The 19,763-nt window shown below is 53.7% G+C and overlaps 1 protein-coding gene across 2 annotated transcripts in view; it reads left to right on the forward strand.

Annotated features, from left to right (window-relative positions):
- The first annotated feature begins 11,945 nt into the window (after window positions 1-11,945).
- The window catches only part of SKI (SKI proto-oncogene), an 87,705-nt gene continuing 79,887 nt past the window's right edge, over window positions 11,946-19,763 (forward strand). For both annotated transcript variants that reach the window (XM_049877653.1, XM_049877654.1), the window contains exon 1: window positions 11,946-12,985. In XM_049877653.1, the coding sequence (XP_049733610.1) occupies window positions 12,011-12,985 (975 nt within the window). In that variant the 5' untranslated portion in view covers window positions 11,946-12,010. The remainder of the gene's footprint in view (window positions 12,986-19,763) is intronic.

Raw genomic sequence — 19,763 nt, forward strand, 5'->3', positions numbered from 1 at the left:
CCCATCTGCCAGCCAGCTCAAGCTCAGCAGGGCAGAACAGGGAAGCCATGCCTCCTGCCCATCAGGTTTTTTAAAAATGCATTTTGTATTTTGAAACAGATTCAAAATTTCAGGAAAGTTGCCATAGTACCGGAACTTCTTTTTCTCCTGGAGAATTTGAAAGCAAATTGCTGACATGATGCTCTACCACACCCTCCAAACAGGGGCATTCTTGTATACACCCCACCACCACGATCAAAGTCAGGAGATAGCATGGATACAGATAGATAACTCCCATCTAGTCCTCAGACTCCAGCCATGTCTTTTCAGGTATCCCAATAATCTCCCTCATGGCAAAGAGATCCAGTCCAGGGTCACACGTTGCACTGAGTTGTTGTATCTATTTAGTCTCCTTCATTTGGAACATTCCTCAGTTTTTCCTTGTCTTTCATGATCCTGACATGAAGATTACAGGCTGATTGTTTTGTAGAATGCCCCTTAATGTGGGTTCATCTGAGGTTTCCTCATGGTGAGATGTAGCTTCTACATCTTTGCCAGGAAAGCTACAGAAGTGACATGTCCTTCTCATTCCATCCTGTCCAATGGTGTAGGATTTTGATTTTTCCAATCAGCAATGATGTTCACTCTGATTACTCAATTAAGGTGGTGACTAACAGGCTCCTTCACAGGGAACTTGCTTTTTCTCATTGTGATGAATAAACATTTTGTGTGGAGATACCTGAAAACTATGCAAATAGTCCAATTTCTCATTAAACTTTCAATTCATGCTCTTAGCTATATTTGAATGGACTCATGGTTTCCTATTTTATACTGTGGCTATAACTGGTTGCTATCATCATCTCTGATTTGGCCAGAGAAAGCCTTTCAAACTGGCTTCTGTGTCCTTTTGACACAACCCTGTCATCCTTGGTGGCCTTCCTCCCTTCCTTCTCTCATGCTAAGATGCCCCAGGCTCATCTCATATGTGCTCTGCCCCAACCCTGGGGTCAGCCACTTCTCCAAGGAGCCTGACTCCTTTAGTGGGGAATGGAATTAGAAGCCAAGGTCTGAGTTCTCAATGTGCTCGTTGCTGTTGGGGTGTCACGCTCAGTGGACAGGGCTAGGGATTACACTTGTGTTTATACAAATGCATGTTTACATGTATTTTTTCTGTATTTGTTCATAAATATTGAAATACATGAGTTCATACAGATATTGCTCATTCCAATCCAACACCACAGGGTTTTTCCCTTTCTACATTTTAAATTTTCCAACAGTAGAAACCTGGCTCTTGTTACCCTTAATGCATTTAATTTATGTATTTGGTCTATCCTCCATATGTAATCAACCTTCCATTGTTACTACTCTATGTGGATGCCCTACTCCCCACTTGGGCTCTGACATCTTAATGCAAGGCTGCCTCCTGGGGAATGACTCTGAGGCACACATTCCACACTGACTCCCAGAATTCCCCAGCAGGATTAAGGTCCAGGTGCCCTCAGGGTAACTAGCTTTGTAAGGAACCCCTTACTTGTTGCCTTGCATTCCATCCCTCTGGGCCCCCTACTGGTGTTTCCTGGAAACAAATCCAAAATAAACTTAGTTGTCAGGTGCTGTGGAGTCGATTTAGACTCAGAGCAACCTTATGTATCACAGAACAAAACTGCCCGGTCCTGAGCCATCCTCACCATTGTCACTATGTTTGAGCCCATTGTTGCAGCCACTGTGTCAATCCATCTCAAGGAGAGTCTCCTTCTTTTTAACTGACCCTCCGCTTTACCAAGTAGGATGTCCTTTCACTGACCCTCTACTTTACCAGTGTTGCGATCATGTGATTGGTTCCTCCTGATAATATGTCCAAAGTAAGTGAAACAAAGTCTTGCCATCCTCGCTTCTAAAAAGCAATCTGGCTGTGCTTCTTCCCAGACAGATTTGTTTGCTCTTCTGGCAGTCCATGGTATATTCAACATTCTTAGCCAGCACCATAATTCAAATATGTCAATTCTTCTTCTTTTTCATTGTCCAGCTTTTGCATGCATATGTTGTTGTTGTTCGGTGCTGTGGAGTTGGTTCTGACTCATAGCAACCCCATGTACAACAGAATGAAACACTGCCCAGTCCTGTGCCATCCTCACAATCATTTCTGTGTCTGAGCCCATTGTTGGCAGCCACTGTGTCAACCCATCTTATTGAAGGTCTTCCACTTTTTCACTGACCCACTATTCTACCAAGCACAATGCCCTTCTCCAGGGACTGGTTCCTCCTGAGAACATGTCCAAAGTAGGTGAGATGAAATCTTCTGGCAGTCTGTGGTATATTCAATATTTTTAGCGAACACCATAATCCAAAGGCAACAACTCTTCTTCAGTCTTCCTATTCATTGCGCATCTTTCCAGTGCATATGAGGCAATTGAAAATACCATGGCTTAGGTCAGGTGCACCTTAGTCCTCAAAGTGACACTTTTGTTTTTTAGCACTTTTAGGAAGTCTTTTGCAGCAGATTTGCCCAATGCAACACATTGTTTCATTTCTTGACTGCTGATTCCACAGGCAATGATTATGGATCCAAGTAAAATGAAATCCTTGACAACCTCAATCTTTTCTCCATTTATTATGATGTGGCTTATTGGTCCAGTTGTGAAGATTTTTGTTTTCTTTATGTTTAGGCGTAATCCCTACTGAAGGCTATCTATCGTCTTTGATCTTCATCAGTAAGTGCTTCAAGTCCTCTTCCCTTTCAGCAAGCAAGGTTGTGTCATCTCTTTAATGCAGGTTGTTAATGAGTCTTCGCCCAATCCTGATACCCCATTCTTCCTCATATGGTCCAGCTTCTAGGATTATTTGTTCTGCATAAAGATCGAATAAGTATGGTGAAAGAATACAGCTCTGACACATACTTTTCCTTACTTTAAACCACACAGTATCCCCTTGTTCTGCTTGAATGACCACTTCTTGGTCTAGGTACAGTTTCCTCATGAGCACAATTAAGTGTCCTGGAATTCCCATTCTTCACAATTTTGTCTATAATTTGTTATGATCCACACAGTCAAATGTCTTTGCATAGTCAATAAAAGACTAGTAAACATCTTTCTGGTATTCTCTGCTTTCAGCCAAGATCCATCTGACATCCGCAATGACATACCTTGTTCCACATCCTCTTCTGAATCTGGCTTGAACTTCTGGCAGTTCTTTGCTGATGTACCATTGCAACTGCTTTTGAATGATCTTCAGCAAAATTTTACTTGTGTATGATATTAAATGATATTGTTCGATAATTTCTGCATTCTGCTGGGTCATCTTTTTTTTGGAATGGGCACAAATATGGATCTCTTCCAGTCAGTTAGCCAGGAAGCTGTCTTCCAAATTTCTTGACATAGACCAGTGAGCACCGCCAGCGCTGCATCCATTTGTTGAAACATCTCAATTGGTACTCCGTCAATTCCTGGAGCCTTGTTTTTTTGCCATTCCCTTCAGTGCAGCTTGGACTTTTTCCTTCAGTATCATAGGTTTTTAATCATTTGCTACCTCCTGAAATGGTTGAATGTCAACCAGTTCTTTTTGGTACAGTGACTCTGTGTGTTCCTTCCATCAGCTTTTGATGCTTCCTGGGTCATTCAATATTTCCCCATAGAATTCTTAAATGTTGCAACTCCAGGTTTGAATTTTTTCTTCAGTTCTTTCAGCTTGAGAAATGCTGAGCGCGTTCTTCTCTTTGGTTTTCTAACTCCAGGTCTTTGGACATTTCATTACAATACTTTACTTTGTCTTCCCGAGCCGCCCTTTGAAATCTTCTGTTCAGCTCTTTTGCTTCACCATTTCTTCCTTTTACTTTAGCTACTCGAAGTTCAAGAGCAAGTTTCAGAGTCTCTTCTGACATCCATTTTGCTCTTTTCTTTCTTTCCTATCTTTTTAATGACCTCTTGCTTCCTTCATGTATAATGTCTTTAATGTCGTTCCACAACTTGCCTGGTCTTTGGTTATTAGCGTTCAATGCATCAAATCTATCGAGATGGTCTCTAAATTCAGATGGGATATACTCAAGGTCTTATTTTGGCTCTTGTGTACTTGTTCTAATTTTCTTCAACTTGAACTTGAACTTGCATATGAGCAATTGATGGCCTGTTCTGAAGTCGGTCCCTGGCCTTGTTCTGACTGATGATATTGAGCTTCTCCATCGTCTTTTTCCACAGATGTAGTTGATTTGATTCCTGTATATTCCATCTGGTGAGGTCCTTGTGTATCGTTGCTATTACGTTGTTGAAAAAAGGTATTTGCGATGAAGAAGTTGTTGATCTTACAAAATTCTATTATTGCCATCTCTGGAGTCATTTCTATTACCAAGGCCATATTTTCCAACCACCAATCCTTCTTTCTTTCCATCTTTTGCCTTCCTATCACCGGTAATTATCAACGCATCTTGATTGCATGTTTGATCAATTTCAGACTGCAGAAGTAGGTAAAATCTTCAATTTCTTCATCTTTGGTGTTAGTGGTTGGTGTGTAAGTTTGAAAAATAGTTGTATTAACAAGTCTTCCTTGTAGGCGTATGGATATTGTCCTATCACTGATCGTGTTGTACTTCAGGACAGATCTTCAAATATTCTTTTTGACAATGAATGTGATGCCATTCCTCTTCAATTTGTCATTCCTGGCATAGTAGACCATATGCGTATGAGGTAATTTAATATACCGTGGCTTGGGTAAGGCACATCTTAGTCATCAAAGTGAAATCTTTGCTTTTTAACACTTAGAAGAGGTTTTTGGCTGCAGATTTTCCCAACGCAACACATCATTTAATTTCTTGACCTGTGCTTCCATGAACGCTGATTGATAATCCAGGTATTAAAATTAAATGAAATCCTTGACAACTTCAATGGTTTATCATGATGCTGCTTATTGGTCCAGTTGTGAAGATTTTTGTTTTCTTTATGTTGAGGTGTAATCCATACTGAAGCCTGTAGTCTTTGGTCTTCATCAGTAAGTGCTTCAAGTCCTCTTCACCTTCAGCAAACATAATTCCAGCATTACACTGACAGGGAACAGGAAAAAATTCAAGGTGGATTCCAAAAAGGACGTAGAATGAAGAATATCATTGCTGATGTCCGATGGCTGAAAGCAGAGAATACCAGAAAAATGTTTACTAGTGTGTTATGGACTATGCAAAGTCATTTGACTGTGTGAATCATAACAAATTATAGATAACATTGTGCAGAATGGGAATTCCAGAACACTTAATTGTGTCCATGTGTAACTAGTATATACATCAAGAGGCAGTTGTTCGAACAGAACAAGGGGATACTCCATGGTTTAAAGTCAGGAAAGGTGTGTGTCAGAGTTGTATCCTTTCACCATACTATTCAATCTGTATGCTGAGCAAATCGAGACACTGGACTGGATGAAGAAGAATATGGCAGCAGAATTGGAGGAAGACTCATAAACAACCTGTGATATGCAGACAACACAAATTTGCTTGCTGAAAGTGAAGAGGGCTTGAAGCACTTACCGATTAATTGAATAATTTCTGTTATAATGATCAGCACAAAGCTGGTTTCTATGAGGTGGTGGTCCCAAATGTCCCAAATGTCCCACTTTTCCAAATTACTGTACCACTCCATCATCTCTAATATCAACTACTCTTCATTGCCTCAGTACTCTCCCTCCTGACTTTGGGTCCTGTAACTCACTGCAATGTCTCACAGAACTCAGGAAGCGTATAATGAAAAGGCTGACGCATTTGTGGAGGCTGCCAAGTCCCAAATTCTTGGGTCAGGCATAGGCTTCCCCCGACTCACTTGGCCCCTGGGCCAAGAAACCCAAACCGGCAGGCCAGGTGACAGACTGCTGGCTCACAAGGCTGTGGAAGCTGGCGAATCAGGTCAGATGATAGGCCGCTGGCCCATGGGGCTATGGAAACTGGCGAATCCCAGAATCAGCAGGTCAGACGGCAGCCACGGGTTTAAGTCCTAAGAACTGGAGGTCAGATAGTGACAAGCTGAACAGGTTCCAGATGCAGAGAGAGAGAGAGCCCCACCAGAGCACCTACATATATACACTGGATACAGGTCACATCCCAGGGTAGGGCGTGACCTAAGTAAGGGCCAGACTTGTGTCACGTCCTCCTGCAAGGCTGACTCAAGATACATCCCACACTAAACCTGCCTCATTAACATATAGAGGTTCGGATTTATAACACATAACATGGAGGATAATTAGTATAATTACATCAGATCACAAGACAGAGGATAGCCACACAAAACTGGGAGTCATGGCCTAGCCAAGCCGACACATAAGCCCAAGCATCACAGGTTCCATATACCTTACTTGCATAGTCCCACTCAATCATTGTGTGTGAGTCACAAAGACTATGGGTAGAAGGGCCATATTAAGTAATTCATCACACCACACTGATGAAGATCAAAGACTACAGTCAAATAAACTACTCGCACTCAAATCTTTGTCTCAGGGGCTGCTTTTGATAGAACCCAAACTAAGGCAAAAGTGTTCTCTAAATTTCTATCAAGCTCATGTTGAGTAATTTTTTTTTTTTTTAATTTAAGGTTTTAAAACAGTCACATAGTACTTCTCTGACAATGACAATTTATATCTGGCTGATGTAGAGTTTTTCCTTCTGCTTGCCAAGGAATAGGGAGTAGGGTAGGAGCGGGAGGAGGGCCCACCAGGGGCACGTTCTCTTCCTTGGAGTTTCTCAGCGGGGCCTGGCGATCTTCCCCTCACAGTGTATTTTACCAGCTGGGCCCCTGAGTCCCTCCAAGCTAAGGGGCGACCCTTTCACTGACTGCATCCAGTCAAGCCACTGTCATCTATTACTGGGATGATGGCAACAGTTTATCTCCCTGCTCCCTCTCTGCCTCTTTCTCCCCACCCCACCCTGAAGCCTGAGGAATCTTACAAAAGTGAGTAATGCCACTCACCTCCCTAAAACCTACAGAAGGCTTCCTGCAATGGTGGGATCAAATCCCTGTCCCTTGGGTCCTGTTATGAATTGAATTGTGTCCCCCCAAGTATGTGTTAAAATTCTTACCCCTGTATCTGCAAATATGACCCTGTTTGGGAACAGAGGTGCTCTGGTGGCGCAGTGGTTAAGCATTTGGTTGCTAACCAAAGGTTGGCAGTTTGAATCCACCAGCCACTCCTTGGAAATCCTCTGGGGCAGTTTGACTCTGTCCTATAGGGTCTGTGATTCGGAATCCACTCTAAGGCAATGGGTTTGGTTTTGGGAACAGAGATCTTTCTTTTATGTTAATGAGATCATACCAGAGTAGGGTGGGTCCCAAATCCAACCCCTTCTGAGCTCTAAAAGGAGCAGAACGGACACAGAGAGACATACAAGGGGAAGACAGATGCCAAGGAACAGCAAGGAATGCCAAGGATTGCCAAGGATCACCAACATAAACTACGAGAGGCCCACAGACGTTGACAGGGCAGAGACCCTGATTTGGACTTTTAGTCTTCAGAACTGTGAGATGATAAAGTCCTGTTCTATAAAGCTGTCCATGTGTGGCATTTCTGTTACGGCAGCGCTAGGGATTAAGGCAGGTCCATTTTCTCCTTGCCTGCCTAGAACTTCAGACACGCAGGCTGCTGTTCTTTGAATGTGCTAAGCTCCTTCCCATGTTAGGGCCTCTGAGCCTGCTAGTCCCTCAGTCAGGGTGCTGTTCAGCCTGATATCCACATTGCTGGGTCCTTATCACAGGCTGAGATTCAAGGCCAGTTCCCCAGGAGGCGCAGCAGGTCCCAGCCTCTGCCTGCACCTGGGGCATCTGGGCAGGTGCATGTCCACCTGCTGCCTCTGAGACCAGCTAGACCCGTGGTCTAACCCCTGTGAGAATGTCAACAGGGGTACTTAGTTCAGGGCCGGGTCAGCTGGGGAGCCTTCTAGAGCCAGGAGGTGCAGGAATGGAAGCACAGACTCTGTGGGTGTCATGATGTGGGTCCACGGGGACAGGGAAACGGGCTCTATGCTCTCCACAGGGCACAGCCTTGCTTTGTGAAGATGCTCAGCAGGCAGGGAGCATGGGCAGCTTGGTGGCCCTTGGGTGGCCAGGCTGACCTGCTGCCATCTCCTACTCCCCCCTAGCCAGAGGTCTGGTGCTCACGGAAGGCCAGGGGGCCTGGCTTGTGGTACAGGGGTGGTGGGCAGAAGTGGGTGACTGCCTAGAGTAGTGGCTGGGAGGTCGGAGGGAGTAAGGCCAGCAGGTGGGAGTGCCCACTGGACTTACGGAAGAGGTAGGGTCAGGCTGGCACTGTCTAAGCTACTTTCACGCTGGGTGGGATAGGGTGGGCTAGGGGCTCTGGAAACTCCAGGATCCTGGGTGGAGGAGGCCTCCAACCCTCACTGAGGGAGAAGGCAGCTTCAGGGGCCCTTCACCCTTCACTGTACCCCCACTGCATCCCACCACCCCTCCCATAAATAGCATCTTCATCCGTACCTGTACCTCCAATACACCCACGACCCCATTACCAGTACCTTCACCCCTCACCTGTACACCCCCCCATACCATCACCCCTGCCATTACTAGACCTTCAACCTCATTTGTACCCCCACCGCACCCCCATCACCAGCACCTTCACCCCTCATCTGTACCCCCATACCCCCATCACCAGCGCCTTCACCCCTCACCTGTACCCCCACTGCACCCATCACCAGTGCCTTCACCCCTCACCTATACCCCCACTGCGCCCCCATCATCAGTGCCTTCACCCCTCACCTGTACCCCCACTGTGCCCCCCATCACCAGCGACTTCATCCCTCACCTGTACCCCCACTGCACCCCCCATCACCAGTGCCTTCATCCCCCCTGCACACCCATGTGGCTTAACTATGGGGTCCATAGCTTTGGCAAAGGGGCAGCTCCTCACACCTGTGCTTCCTTCCTGGGGTGCTGCAAAGCCAGAGGGATAGAGGGAAGCGGGAAGGGGAAGTTAGGGCTGTGGGCCCCTATCCCAGGTTCCCTGTCTACAGGGCCCCTCTGGGAAGAGCTTTGACTTGATGGGAAGCCCCTCCCGAACTGATCTGTGGGGTCTCTAACCACTTCCTTTGATCGTCACTGAGTTGTATGGACTTCAAATCCAGATGGAAGCACATGACTCTTGAAATTTCACAAAATCATCTCCACGAAAAGTCCCTTTTCTTTGCCTCTGAACGCCTCTTGTAAGGAAACCATCCTCTTACCTATTTTTCTCGTGTGTGGGCATACAAAGAAACCAAGTGGCACAGGGCTGCTGAGGGCTGGAGCAGGGGAAGTGGACAAGAAGAGTGGAGGGATGGCGGGATGGCGATGACAAGGAGAGACAGTCCATTAAGACACAGGCAAGGGCAGGAAGATGGTCTGGTTTCCAAACACGAGCTCTGCACGTGAATCTTAAGCCACTGCCTTGGGCGTCTACTTGTGTCTACATGTGCACTGGTGTGGGTCACCTGCCTGTCCTACCTACTCCCCAGACCCTGGCCTCAGGTGCACAGAGGTATCTTCAGGAGCACTGGTTCCGGGCCAGTTCTGGCCTCTGTGAGAAGTGAGAGCAGTTGGTCACAAACTGAAAGGCACCCAGGCTGAAGTGGATGTTGCCCTATCACCTCTGCCCAGCACCGTGGGTGTCCCTCATGCATGTGCCATAGCCCAGGCTAGCATGGGCACCCCCATCCTCTGGAGAAAGACACATCACCGCCCAGCTGGGCTGGACTGTCCTGCTCTTCAACTGAGCATGGCCAGAGCCATCATCCCCTGACTTCAAGTCCCCACCACCCAAGCCTCTGCTGCACGCTGCCTTCTCAGTGGCTACTCCAGCAGCCTGTCTGACTTTGGGGCCCCTAGGCTTCTCCCCCATGACAGGACCAGTGTGGGGAGGGACGGACAGCGGATCTCACTCTGGCCTGGTGGCTGCATAAACAAAAGCTTGGCCCCAGAGGCTAAGTTCCTGAGAAGCCCCTGGAGGCCTGGCTGGTGGGCACTTCCATCTTGGGGATGAAGCCGCTGCCCCATGGAGCAGGGAGAGGCCTGTGCTGGGATACCTGGCAGGTGTTGTGTGGTATCTGTGTTGTGTCAGGGGACTCCCAGGTCTTGTAGTGTGGTGTCCCAACCACACGAGGGGAACCAGGTCATGCGGTGTGGTATCCCCACCATGTGTGGGGACCTCGGCTCATGTTGTGTGGTGTCTGTGCTGTGTGTGGAGACTTCCAGGTTCTACTGCATAGTCCCCATCATGTGTGTGGGGACCCTAGGGTGTGTTGTGTGGTGTATCTGGCATTGTGTGGAGACCCCGGGTCATACTGAGTGAATTCCCTGTCATGTGTGGGGACCACGGGTTATATTGTGTGGAGTCGTTGTTGTGTGTTGAGACCCCTGGGTCGTGTTAAGTGGCACCCCTTTCATGTGAGAGGACTCCGAGTCATGTTGTGTGGTGCCCCGTTTTGTGCGGAACCCTGGGTGGGGTGCACGGAGTCCCTGTCCTGTATAAGGACACAGGGTGTTACGTAGCATCTGTGTTGTGTGAGGGGACCGCAGGGTCGTGTTGCGTGGCGTCCTCGTCACGTGAGGGGGCCCCAGGTCCTGTTGTACAGCGTCTCCGTCGCGTGCAGGGAGCCGGGTGAGGTACTTGGCATCCCCTTCACGTGTGGAGCCTGCGGGCTTGCGGTGGAGGCCGCGCGGATCCGTCCCGCCCGCCCCTCAGCGAGTCTGCGGTTGTGCCAGGCGCCGAGCGTGGCGACCCAGGAGGCGGCGGCGGCGGCAGTACGGACGCCTTCCCACAGGAGCAGGAAGCGGCTTCGGCCGGAAGGGGTGCCCCCAAGGCGCGGCCGCCGCCTCCGCCAGGCGGCCTCCGGGCGGGCGGGCCAAACGCGGCCGAGGGGAACCGAGCGGGGCCGAGCGGGGCCGGGCGGTGCCGAGGGCAGCCGAGAGGGGCCGAGTGGGACCGGGAGGGACCGAACGGGGCCGAGCGGGGCCGAGGAGAGCCGAGAGGCGGCGAGCGGAGCAGGGCGGGGCCGAGTCCCGGGCGGCGGGCGGGGCGGGGGTAGCGCGTGTTCCTGGAAGAGCCGGCCTGGGGAATTGGTCACATTCTTGGCGGCGATTCGGGGCCGCGGCCGACGCACAGCAACAAACAGCGGCGGGGCGGGGCGGGGCGGGGGCCGGGCCTGCGCGGGGCGGGCCTGCGCGGGGCGGGGCCTGCGCGGCGGCATTAGCTCAGCGCCGGGCGCGCAGTCCCTGCCTGAACGCGGAGCCGGGAGGATGTTCGCTGTGTGCTTGCAGCTCCGCGCCGCCGCCTCAGCCGCCTCCGCCGCCTCTGCCGCCACCTCTGCCGCCGCCGCGCTCTGAGGGCCCGGCCGAGAGGCGCCTCCGCCGCCCGGAAGCAGCGCGCGGCGGGCGGGCGGGCGGGCCGCGGGCCTCGGGTGGGCGGCGGCGGGGTGGGGGCGGGCCGGGCCGGGCCGGGGAGGCCGGCGGCGGGCGCGACGCGGCCGGCCAGCGCCGCCGGGACGAACCGGGCGGGCGCCGCGCGGGGGGAGGAGCGGGGCGGCGGCGCGCCGCGCGAGGACGGGCCGGCGGGCCCCGCGCCCCCGCTCCTCCCGGGCCCCTCGGCCTCTGCCGCCGCGGCGATTCGCGCCTCGCGGCGGCGGCACCTGCCCGCGCGCCCCCTGCGAGCCCCGGGCCCGCGAGCGTTGGCGTTGGCGTTGGCGGCGCGCGCCGGGGCATGCCCCGCGCCTAGAGCCCGGGGGGCGCGCGGGGGGCGCGCGGGGGGCCCGGGCGGCGGCGGCGGGCGCGGCGCGGGGCGCGTGGATGTGGCTCCGGGCCCGGGCGGCGGCGGGCTGCAGCGGCGGGACCCCTTCGCCCCGCCCGCGTTCCCCTTCGCGCCCCCGGGCGAGGCCGAGGCCGCCGCAGCCGTGATCGGCCGGGAGCCGGCGGCGGGGGGCGGCCGGGGCCGGGGCCGCGGGCGCCGCCGGGGGGCGCGGGGCGGCGGCGGCGGCCGCGGGGGCCCGGGCGCGCGGGAGCGGGAGCGGCCCGGTGAGCCGGAGCGCACCATGGAGGCGGCGGCAGGCAGCCGTGGGGGCTTCCAGCCGCACCCTGGGCTGCAGAAGACGTTGGAGCAGTTCCACTTGAGCTCCATGAGCTCGCTGGGCGGTCCGGCCGCCTTCTCGGCGCGCTGGGCGCAGGAGGTGTACAAGAAGGAGAGCGCAAAGGAGGCTGGCGCGGCCGCGGTGCAGGCAGCGGTGCAGGCGGCCGCCGAACCGCCGCCCGTGCTGCACCTGCCAGCCATCCAGCCACCGCCTCCGGTGCTGCCCGGGCCCTTCTTTATGCCGTCGGACCGCTCCACCGAGCGTTGCGAGACCGTGCTGGAGGGCGAGACCATCTCGTGCTTCGTGGTGGGCGGTGAGAAGCGCCTGTGCCTGCCGCAGATCCTCAATTCGGTGCTGCGGGACTTCTCGTTGCAGCAGATCAATTCGGTGTGCGACGAGCTGCACATCTACTGCTCGCGCTGCACGGCGGACCAGCTGGAGATCCTCAAAGTCATGGGCATCCTGCCCTTCTCGGCGCCCTCGTGCGGGCTCATCACCAAGACGGACGCCGAGCGCCTGTGCAACGCGCTGCTCTATGGTGGCGCCTTTCCGCCACCCTGCAAGAAGGAGCTGCCCGGCCCCGGCGCGCTGGCGCTGGGTTTGGAGCTCAGCGAGCGCAGCTTTAGGGTGTACCACGAGTGCTTCGGCAAGTGCAAGGGGCTGCTGGTGCCCGAGCTCTACAGCAGCCCGAGTGCCGCCTGCATCCAGTGCCTCGACTGCCGCCTCATGTACCCGCCGCACAAGTTCGTGGTGCACTCGCACAAGGCGCTTGAGAACCGGACTTGCCACTGGGGCTTCGACTCGGCCAACTGGCGGGCCTACATCCTGCTGAGCCAGGACTACACGGGCAAGGAGGAGCAGGCGCGCCTGGGCCGCTGCCTGGACGACGTCAAGGAGAAGTTCGACTACGGCAACAAGTACAAGCGGCGGGTGCCCCGGGTGAGTGCTTGGTCTTTGTCTTTGGGCTGCGGGCGGGGACCTCCGGGCGGCCAGGCTCCGGCCATGCCCACTACTCCCTGCGGCTCAGGGTCGGTTTGGTTTTAATTAAACGAGGGAGAGCATCAGACTCCAGTCGACAGAGTGGGCAGGCCCAGAGTGGGCCTGGGAGCAAGGCCTTGGCCTGGTGTGGGGGCCATGCGGTAGCAGGACTGGGCAGGCAGGAGAGCCCAGCCAGGGACCGCCCGGATAGGAAGAGTGGCTGAAACGAGAGGCTGCTATGGGACAGGGAGGCCCTACAACTCCAGGAGGAAGGCTGGCGGGCCGGGAGTTAGGTTGGGGCAGCTGGGGAGATGGGGTGCTGGCGGAGGTGAGGACGAAGGCTTTCCCAGACCACCCGCAGGGGCGCTCTCCCCCTGGCCTTAGCAATCAGTGTCGAAGTTGGGAGAATAGTTGGTGCCCAGCGTCCCTTAGTTTGGAATCTTGGGAAACAGACATAAAAATAAAGCCAGGTGTCCGGCAGGGTGGCAGGCGGCCGAGACTCAGTGACTCCAGACTTGTGCCCTGGTCTCCACGGGCTGCCAGTGTGCACCCCTAGACCCTGGCTTGGGGCCTAGTCGCCGGCACCAGTGGCGGCCTGGGACACCCAGCTGTGTGTCCAGCATCGCATAAACCAGGGCTTGATTTGTTTTGGATTCGCCCCACTCAGTTCTCGCCCTTCTTTCTGAAATGCTAAAGGCGCGGCGCCACCAGCCCAGCCTGCTGTGTGCCAGCCTGGGTCCGTGAGATCTGGCTGCCACTCCAGGGCACCGGACTCGACCGTTGGGGTCTGTGCGACTTCTCAGTCACCCCTTTCCCAGCGCGTGCAACTTTCCTCTTCAATATCCAGGCTTGTTAAATTGCACACACAGAATGCCGTTCCAGCCAGCTATTCTTGGGAGGCCTAATTAATTCAGCTATTGCATCAAACTTTTTTTTCTGAATCTGTGAATAGATGCCCCAGACCGGTTTTCTCTGGGCGCCCCTCCAGTGGAGTGTCAGAGCCGCAAGAAGGAGGGGCCGTGGGGGTGAGGCTGTCGCCTCTGCTCAGAGGGGCTGCAGTTCTCGTGCGTGTGTGTGTGTGTGTGCCCTCACACAAGTGCATTGCATACGTATGTGTGAGTGTGAGTGTGTGCCTGTGTGTGCCCTTACTGGAATTTCTGCTGTTGGTTTGGCCAGCATGGATGTGGCAGGGGTCTGGAGCCCTCTGGGGTCAGGGCAGTTTGGGAGGAAGGGTCAGATGGCAACTTAGGGAAGGGTTGCCGTGAGGAGTGCAGAACGAGCTGAGTGGGCCATCGGCTCCCTTCATTTGGGTCGGTGTAATGGACACCCTGGTGACCTGGAGGCCTTTGTGCTGTGGCCAGCGTGGCCTCTGAGGCAGCCAGGTGTGCCACTGATTGTGTGTTCTGGTCGGCGCGGTGTGAGTGCATGCAGCCGGGTAATTTTTAGGCCACTTATCTTTAGAGCTGGCGAGGAGGATCCTGCCTGGTAGGGTGTGTCTGTGTTTGCATTTTTGTGAGACTCCAGGCTGTGTGTGTTTGTGGTCTTTCTGTTTCCTGGGCATTGCCGGGCGGCGTTTGTGAGCAGGGCCTCTGTCATAGCTGCAGTCCTGGACCCAGGTGCCCTGTAGCCTGGCACCACTGCAGTGTGCCCTAGATCGTGGACACCCGTGTCCTCAGGCTCAGGGAGGGCCTGGCTCTCCATCCACACGCCCAACCCTACTCACAGTCACAGGGACAAGGGCTGGGACATGCTGTCACGCTCCGGCCCTTTCAGCAGAGTACTTCAGAGCTGTCCTTTCTCCTTTTCCGCTCTCTTCCCAGTGTACCTCTGGAATCGCGTTTCCTGAAGAAAAACAAAAATCCCCAAGTGGTAATGCAGATGTTGTTGAAGGGGTTGGGGCCTCTAGTCATGGGTGGCAGAATTGACCTCAGCCAGGGGTCTGGTGTGCCTCTTTCCAGACTGTGACTTTGTCAAGCCCCAGTGCCCACACTCAGGACGCTTGGCTTGGGCTCGGTGGGGCCTTCAGCTCTGGCTTCCTCCTTGTCTGTCCCCTTTATCCCTTGGCCCTGCCACCCTGGAGCTCGTGGGCGCTGCACGTCTTCATGACCTCGCCCCTGCCCGCTCCCTTTTCCCGTGACTTTGTATTTAGAGCTGTGGAGTGTGTGGTCCCCTGCCCAGAGTGGCCATGCTCTTGTCTGTTGACACTCCTGGGACCACCTAGGAAGTGGGCCTGGTCTGCAGGGTGGAGTGAGGACCCAGCTGCCCAGAGCCCACTTACTCTGGAAGGTGCTGGAGGACTCCTGCCTGAGTCTGCCCTGGGGTGCAGTGGGGGACCCCTGCCTGGGTCTGCTCTACCTCTGGCTCCAGCTGCTCCTCCCACTTGCCTCTTTGCAGCCTATTTATGGAGTGTGTTTGGATTTTCTCACTTCCTCTGTCCCTTATTTTAATATTTTTGATTTCCCGAGGAGGAGGACAACCAGAAGGAACAAAGAACGCATTGTAGCTATTCCTTGCTGGGGTACCACTCCTGGCAGCGCCTCCGGATTCTAGGAGAATCCGAGTGGGCTGGTAGTGCTTCCGGGTGCTGTTGCTTTTGGTGTGGGCCCGGCCTGAGTCTTCCCCAGCTCCTCTCTGCACAGGCACAGAGCTGGCCAACCCTTCCCAGCCTTGAGCCAGCGGGGAGGAAGGTGGGTGATTTTCCTAGTCTCCCTGAGCAGGCGACAGTGTCTGTGCATCCGGCTTTGCCGTCAGCCCAGGCGGTGGCAGAGTCGTGGTTCCTGTGGTTGCCCCAGCGGGGAGCTTGGCACAGGGCGGGGCGCCAGGCAGTGCTCCGGAAACCGTGGTGGTGGAAGATGTCCAGGTCCCCAGCCTGTCAGCAGTGCTGTGACGAGGTGACCAAGTTTGTTTTTTCCATGGGATGCCACCAATGTCAAGAGCAGTCTGGGGGAGAGAAGGAAGCACCCACCACCCTTGGTGCTGGGCTGCTCTTGTGTCACTTTATGGTGGGGACGGGTGTGCAGCTGCTTGGGGCCCTGGTGAGGCCCAGGGCCTCAGGGGAGACTGCACCGCCCCCTGACTGCTGGCCCTCTGGTGGGTTTCCTATCATGAGCAGGCTGGCTTCGGAACCACCCAGTCTGGTCTCTCATCCTGACCATCCTCGCAGCCTTGAGCGAGTTGCTCAACCTCTTTTTGCCTCAGTTTCCTCCCATGTAGAACGCAGCAAGTGGAAAAATCGGTGATATTCTGTTCATCTTGGGTGTTTGTGTGTTGGATGTCACAGGTGGAGGGTGGACATGTCATTTTGCTGCTAGAAGCATGAGGCAGAAAGCTGGAAGCGACTGTGCCCTACGCACCCCGTCCCATTTCTCCTGCCCCCTTGGCTCTCTTCCTTTCTCTCGGGTCTGTCACCGAGCTAAATTGAACTAAATTTTGAGCAGCGTAGATTGCTGTCAGTCAGTCAGAAGGGAGACAGCTTTACCCCAACAGCGGAGTTCCTGCTGCCAGCTTGGCCCGCCGCCTGGGACTCGGCTCCCTGTCCCGCAGGGCTTCTTGCTGGGCAGCCAGCTGCTTCCCCTTCAGCCAGTGACAAGGTGGCATGGGCCCTCACGAGGGCCCAAAATGGAGTCTGCTTGTTGCTGCTGCTTGTTCTTAGGAATGTTTTCTTGACAGTCTAAATTCCCAGAGAGGAATTCTCGTGGTTTTAGTTTACCGTAAATAAGCCCTTCAGATACCCGGGTTCTTGGGAATAATGATTGAGGGGAGCCCTTTATGTAAAATTGCTGTTGCTTGTGTGGGTTGGAAGGTGTTTGGGGATTCCTTGTCCCTCGGTCAGTGAGAGTGGCTACAGCTGGGTCTGTCAGAATAGCGAATGTTGAGGTGATGTACCGTGTCATCGGGTGACATCTTCCTTGGTCGGAGGGCAGCGTTTTCTCGGAGTCAGACACCTGTGATGAGAACTGAGTCTCAAGGTCCACCCTGGGAAATGGCGAAGGCTTTGAGGTGTAGAGGCATAGGGGCCAAGCGGAGAGGCCTAGGTTCACGAGCCCTTCTCTGACTATGCTGCGTCTTGCTCTTTTAAACTGAGGTTGCCACCGAAAAGCTTGATGGGAATTGCTGGGGTTGACTTTGACGCATTGCTCCGAGAACATCCTTGAAGATTTTGTATTTGTTAATACTTCTAATGTTTTTCTTCTTTATTTTGATTAGTAGGTTTGTTAACTTTTTTTGTGGTTACCTTAAAATTTACTCCTATCTTTCTCAGTTTGAACCAGTCTATTATTACTTGGTATTGCCTTGCCTTCGTCTCCACTAGAAAGTATTCTATCAGGTGTGGGGGACATCAGGTGTGGGGGAACTAGAGGCACGTCTGTAACGTCGTCCACTTGGCCTCCTTTTGTTTTTAGCTGTCAGAGTTGATGGTGACCCTTTGTACAACAGAGCAATATACTGTCCAGTCCTGAGCCATTTTCATAGAGCGGTGTGTTTGCTCCACGTGTGTCTCGCTGTAGGTTTCCGTGGGGTTGAACAGTGATTCCCCCAGTTCTAGAGACGTGGAGAGAGGTGGTTTGAGTGCCCTGTTGGGTGTTGATCTGAGGTCTGGCTCCTGGGTGAGCCCTCTGCCCCCAGTGCAGAAGGATGGGGTCTCTGGGTCTGACTGAAGGTCATGAGGTAAGGGACAACAAAATGTAGGGCAGCAGGATCTCCTTTGACTGGGAAAGTGGCAGCTTGCATGTGCCTCGAGATAGCCAGTTGGTACAAGAATGATGACAGAGTGTGCCCCATAGTGCCACTTGGTGCCCATCCCACAGTTCCTGCCTTGGTACCCCCCTCAGCCTGGCCAGCTCACTCCTATAGGCTCCTTTGGTTTGTCCCTGTGGTAACATAGCTATGTCTGAATTTCTCTCTGGCACAGCCCATCTTCACGTCCCTCTATCTGCTGGTTGTTCTCCAAGCTTCTAAGACCCCTCCTGGGGAGCTGGAGCAGGTCTCTTGCCCTCCTTGCATTTCCTCCTGGTATAGGCACCTTGCCGAGGGGCAGCAGGGCCATTGAGTGACCTGCACCTCTGTCCCCTGCCACCCCTGGGAGCCCCTGGTCAGTCTAGAGCGCTGAAGAATCAGGTCATTGACTCGTGGCGTCTTGGTTTCCCCACCTCCCCCGCCAGTCTGTGTCATGTCTGTCTGCAGCGTTGAGCAAGGGCAGACAGGATATCGGCGTGAGGAAGTGTGGGCCAGACGAGCCCTGCCTGGAGCTGGCGTGGGGGCAGCCCCGCCAGGTTCGTGCCGCACTGCCCCGCAGCCCTGCTCCCGCGGGAGTTTCCCGTCCAGTGTCTGGGCAGCAGGCAGGCAAGATGAGGAGGACGAGGTGGAGGTGCTTCTGGGGCCCTGCGCCCTGTTCCCTGGCAGGAGGTGTCCACTGCCCGGCCATGCCGCGGCCTCTCTGTGGCCTGGAGGCTGTTACACAAGCAGTAATAATGTGTCTCTTTCTAAGGATTGCGAAAGTTTGGGGAGGGTTTCTCCACTGGAAGAATTATGCAAGTTTCAACTGAAATGTTTTTTAAAAGTTTCTTTGTTTTGAGTCAAAATACAGAGACTGCATTTTTTTCCTGAGGTATGTGAAAGCCGAAAAAGAAGGAGAAGAAAACCCTGGCTTTTCGCTTGAGGGCTCTTCCCCTCCTGACTCCGACTGGCTGCCAGGGAGCGGGAACGAGGATCTCTTCAGATGAATTGCTTAGTTCAGATGAGATCATGGGATTGGAAAATGGCTTGAAGACAGCACTGTTTTTTATGTCGTGGCTCCTGACTACACGTATCTTATTGGTTGACTCAGGATGTTTTTGGGTGTATCAGAGAAACGGGAAGAGGAGACGAAAGAGGTCATTTCCGGGAGGTGTGACTGGGGGCAGGCGGGGTCTCTGTCAGTGTCCATGGCAGTGGAGGCTGGTGTGGTGCCTTGGGTCCTGTCCAGGGTCGGCCACCCTGCCCACCTGGGTAGGATGTGCCATCTGATCTGGTGGGGTGCCTCTGTTGGCTAGGTGCAGCGCCGGCCACCTTGGTGGCTGTTCAGGTTGAATAAGGTTGTGCTCAGGAAGCATCTAGCATGTTCCAGGTATGGGTACATGATAGCGCTTGGTGCTGCATTTCTGTGAGTGAAGGAGATGTTTCTAGAACAAATTTGCCAGAGGAGTATGGTAGCCTGTGCAGTTGTTGGGGTGTGTAGCATGTGGTACTTCCTTGTGAGGCAGCCCTTAACTAGTGGGGTGGGTGGGGCACTGGTTCTAGACCCCAAGAACTGAGGGGGTGGGGTGACCAGGGGTGCCCCAGCTCCAGGACTACAGCTAACACAAATGACCAGGACTTTTGGGTGGGATTTAAATGTGGCTGGGGGGATGATAGTAAAATCTGAGGGTGCCCCTGAAATCACACCCCCTGAGGGGACGTGGGGGCACCCTGGCACCCGATCCCCACAGGAGCGTGTCACTCGTGCTGCTCTGGCCTCAGCCTGAGGTTCTGGTTCCTGTGAGCCATCCTCCCGCCTGTGCTGGGTGGGAATAAGGAGGGTTACAGACAAGCTTCAGACTGGAAAGCCACTTGTCGAGCCTGGGAACAGCCTGGGCCTGTCTTGGTATTTGGCCTTTTTGTCTTCTCTGATCTATGTCTTTGACTCACAAAGATTTAAAGAATTCTGTTGACCCATAACTTCCAGGCACAGACCATCATTTAGAAAACCTGGTGTGGCCTG

The sequence above is a fragment of the Elephas maximus genome, chromosome 3 (genome assembly GCF_024166365.1).
Source record: "Elephas maximus indicus isolate mEleMax1 chromosome 3, mEleMax1 primary haplotype, whole genome shotgun sequence".
In the NCBI taxonomy this organism is placed as follows: Eukaryota; Metazoa; Chordata; class Mammalia; order Proboscidea; family Elephantidae; genus Elephas; species Elephas maximus.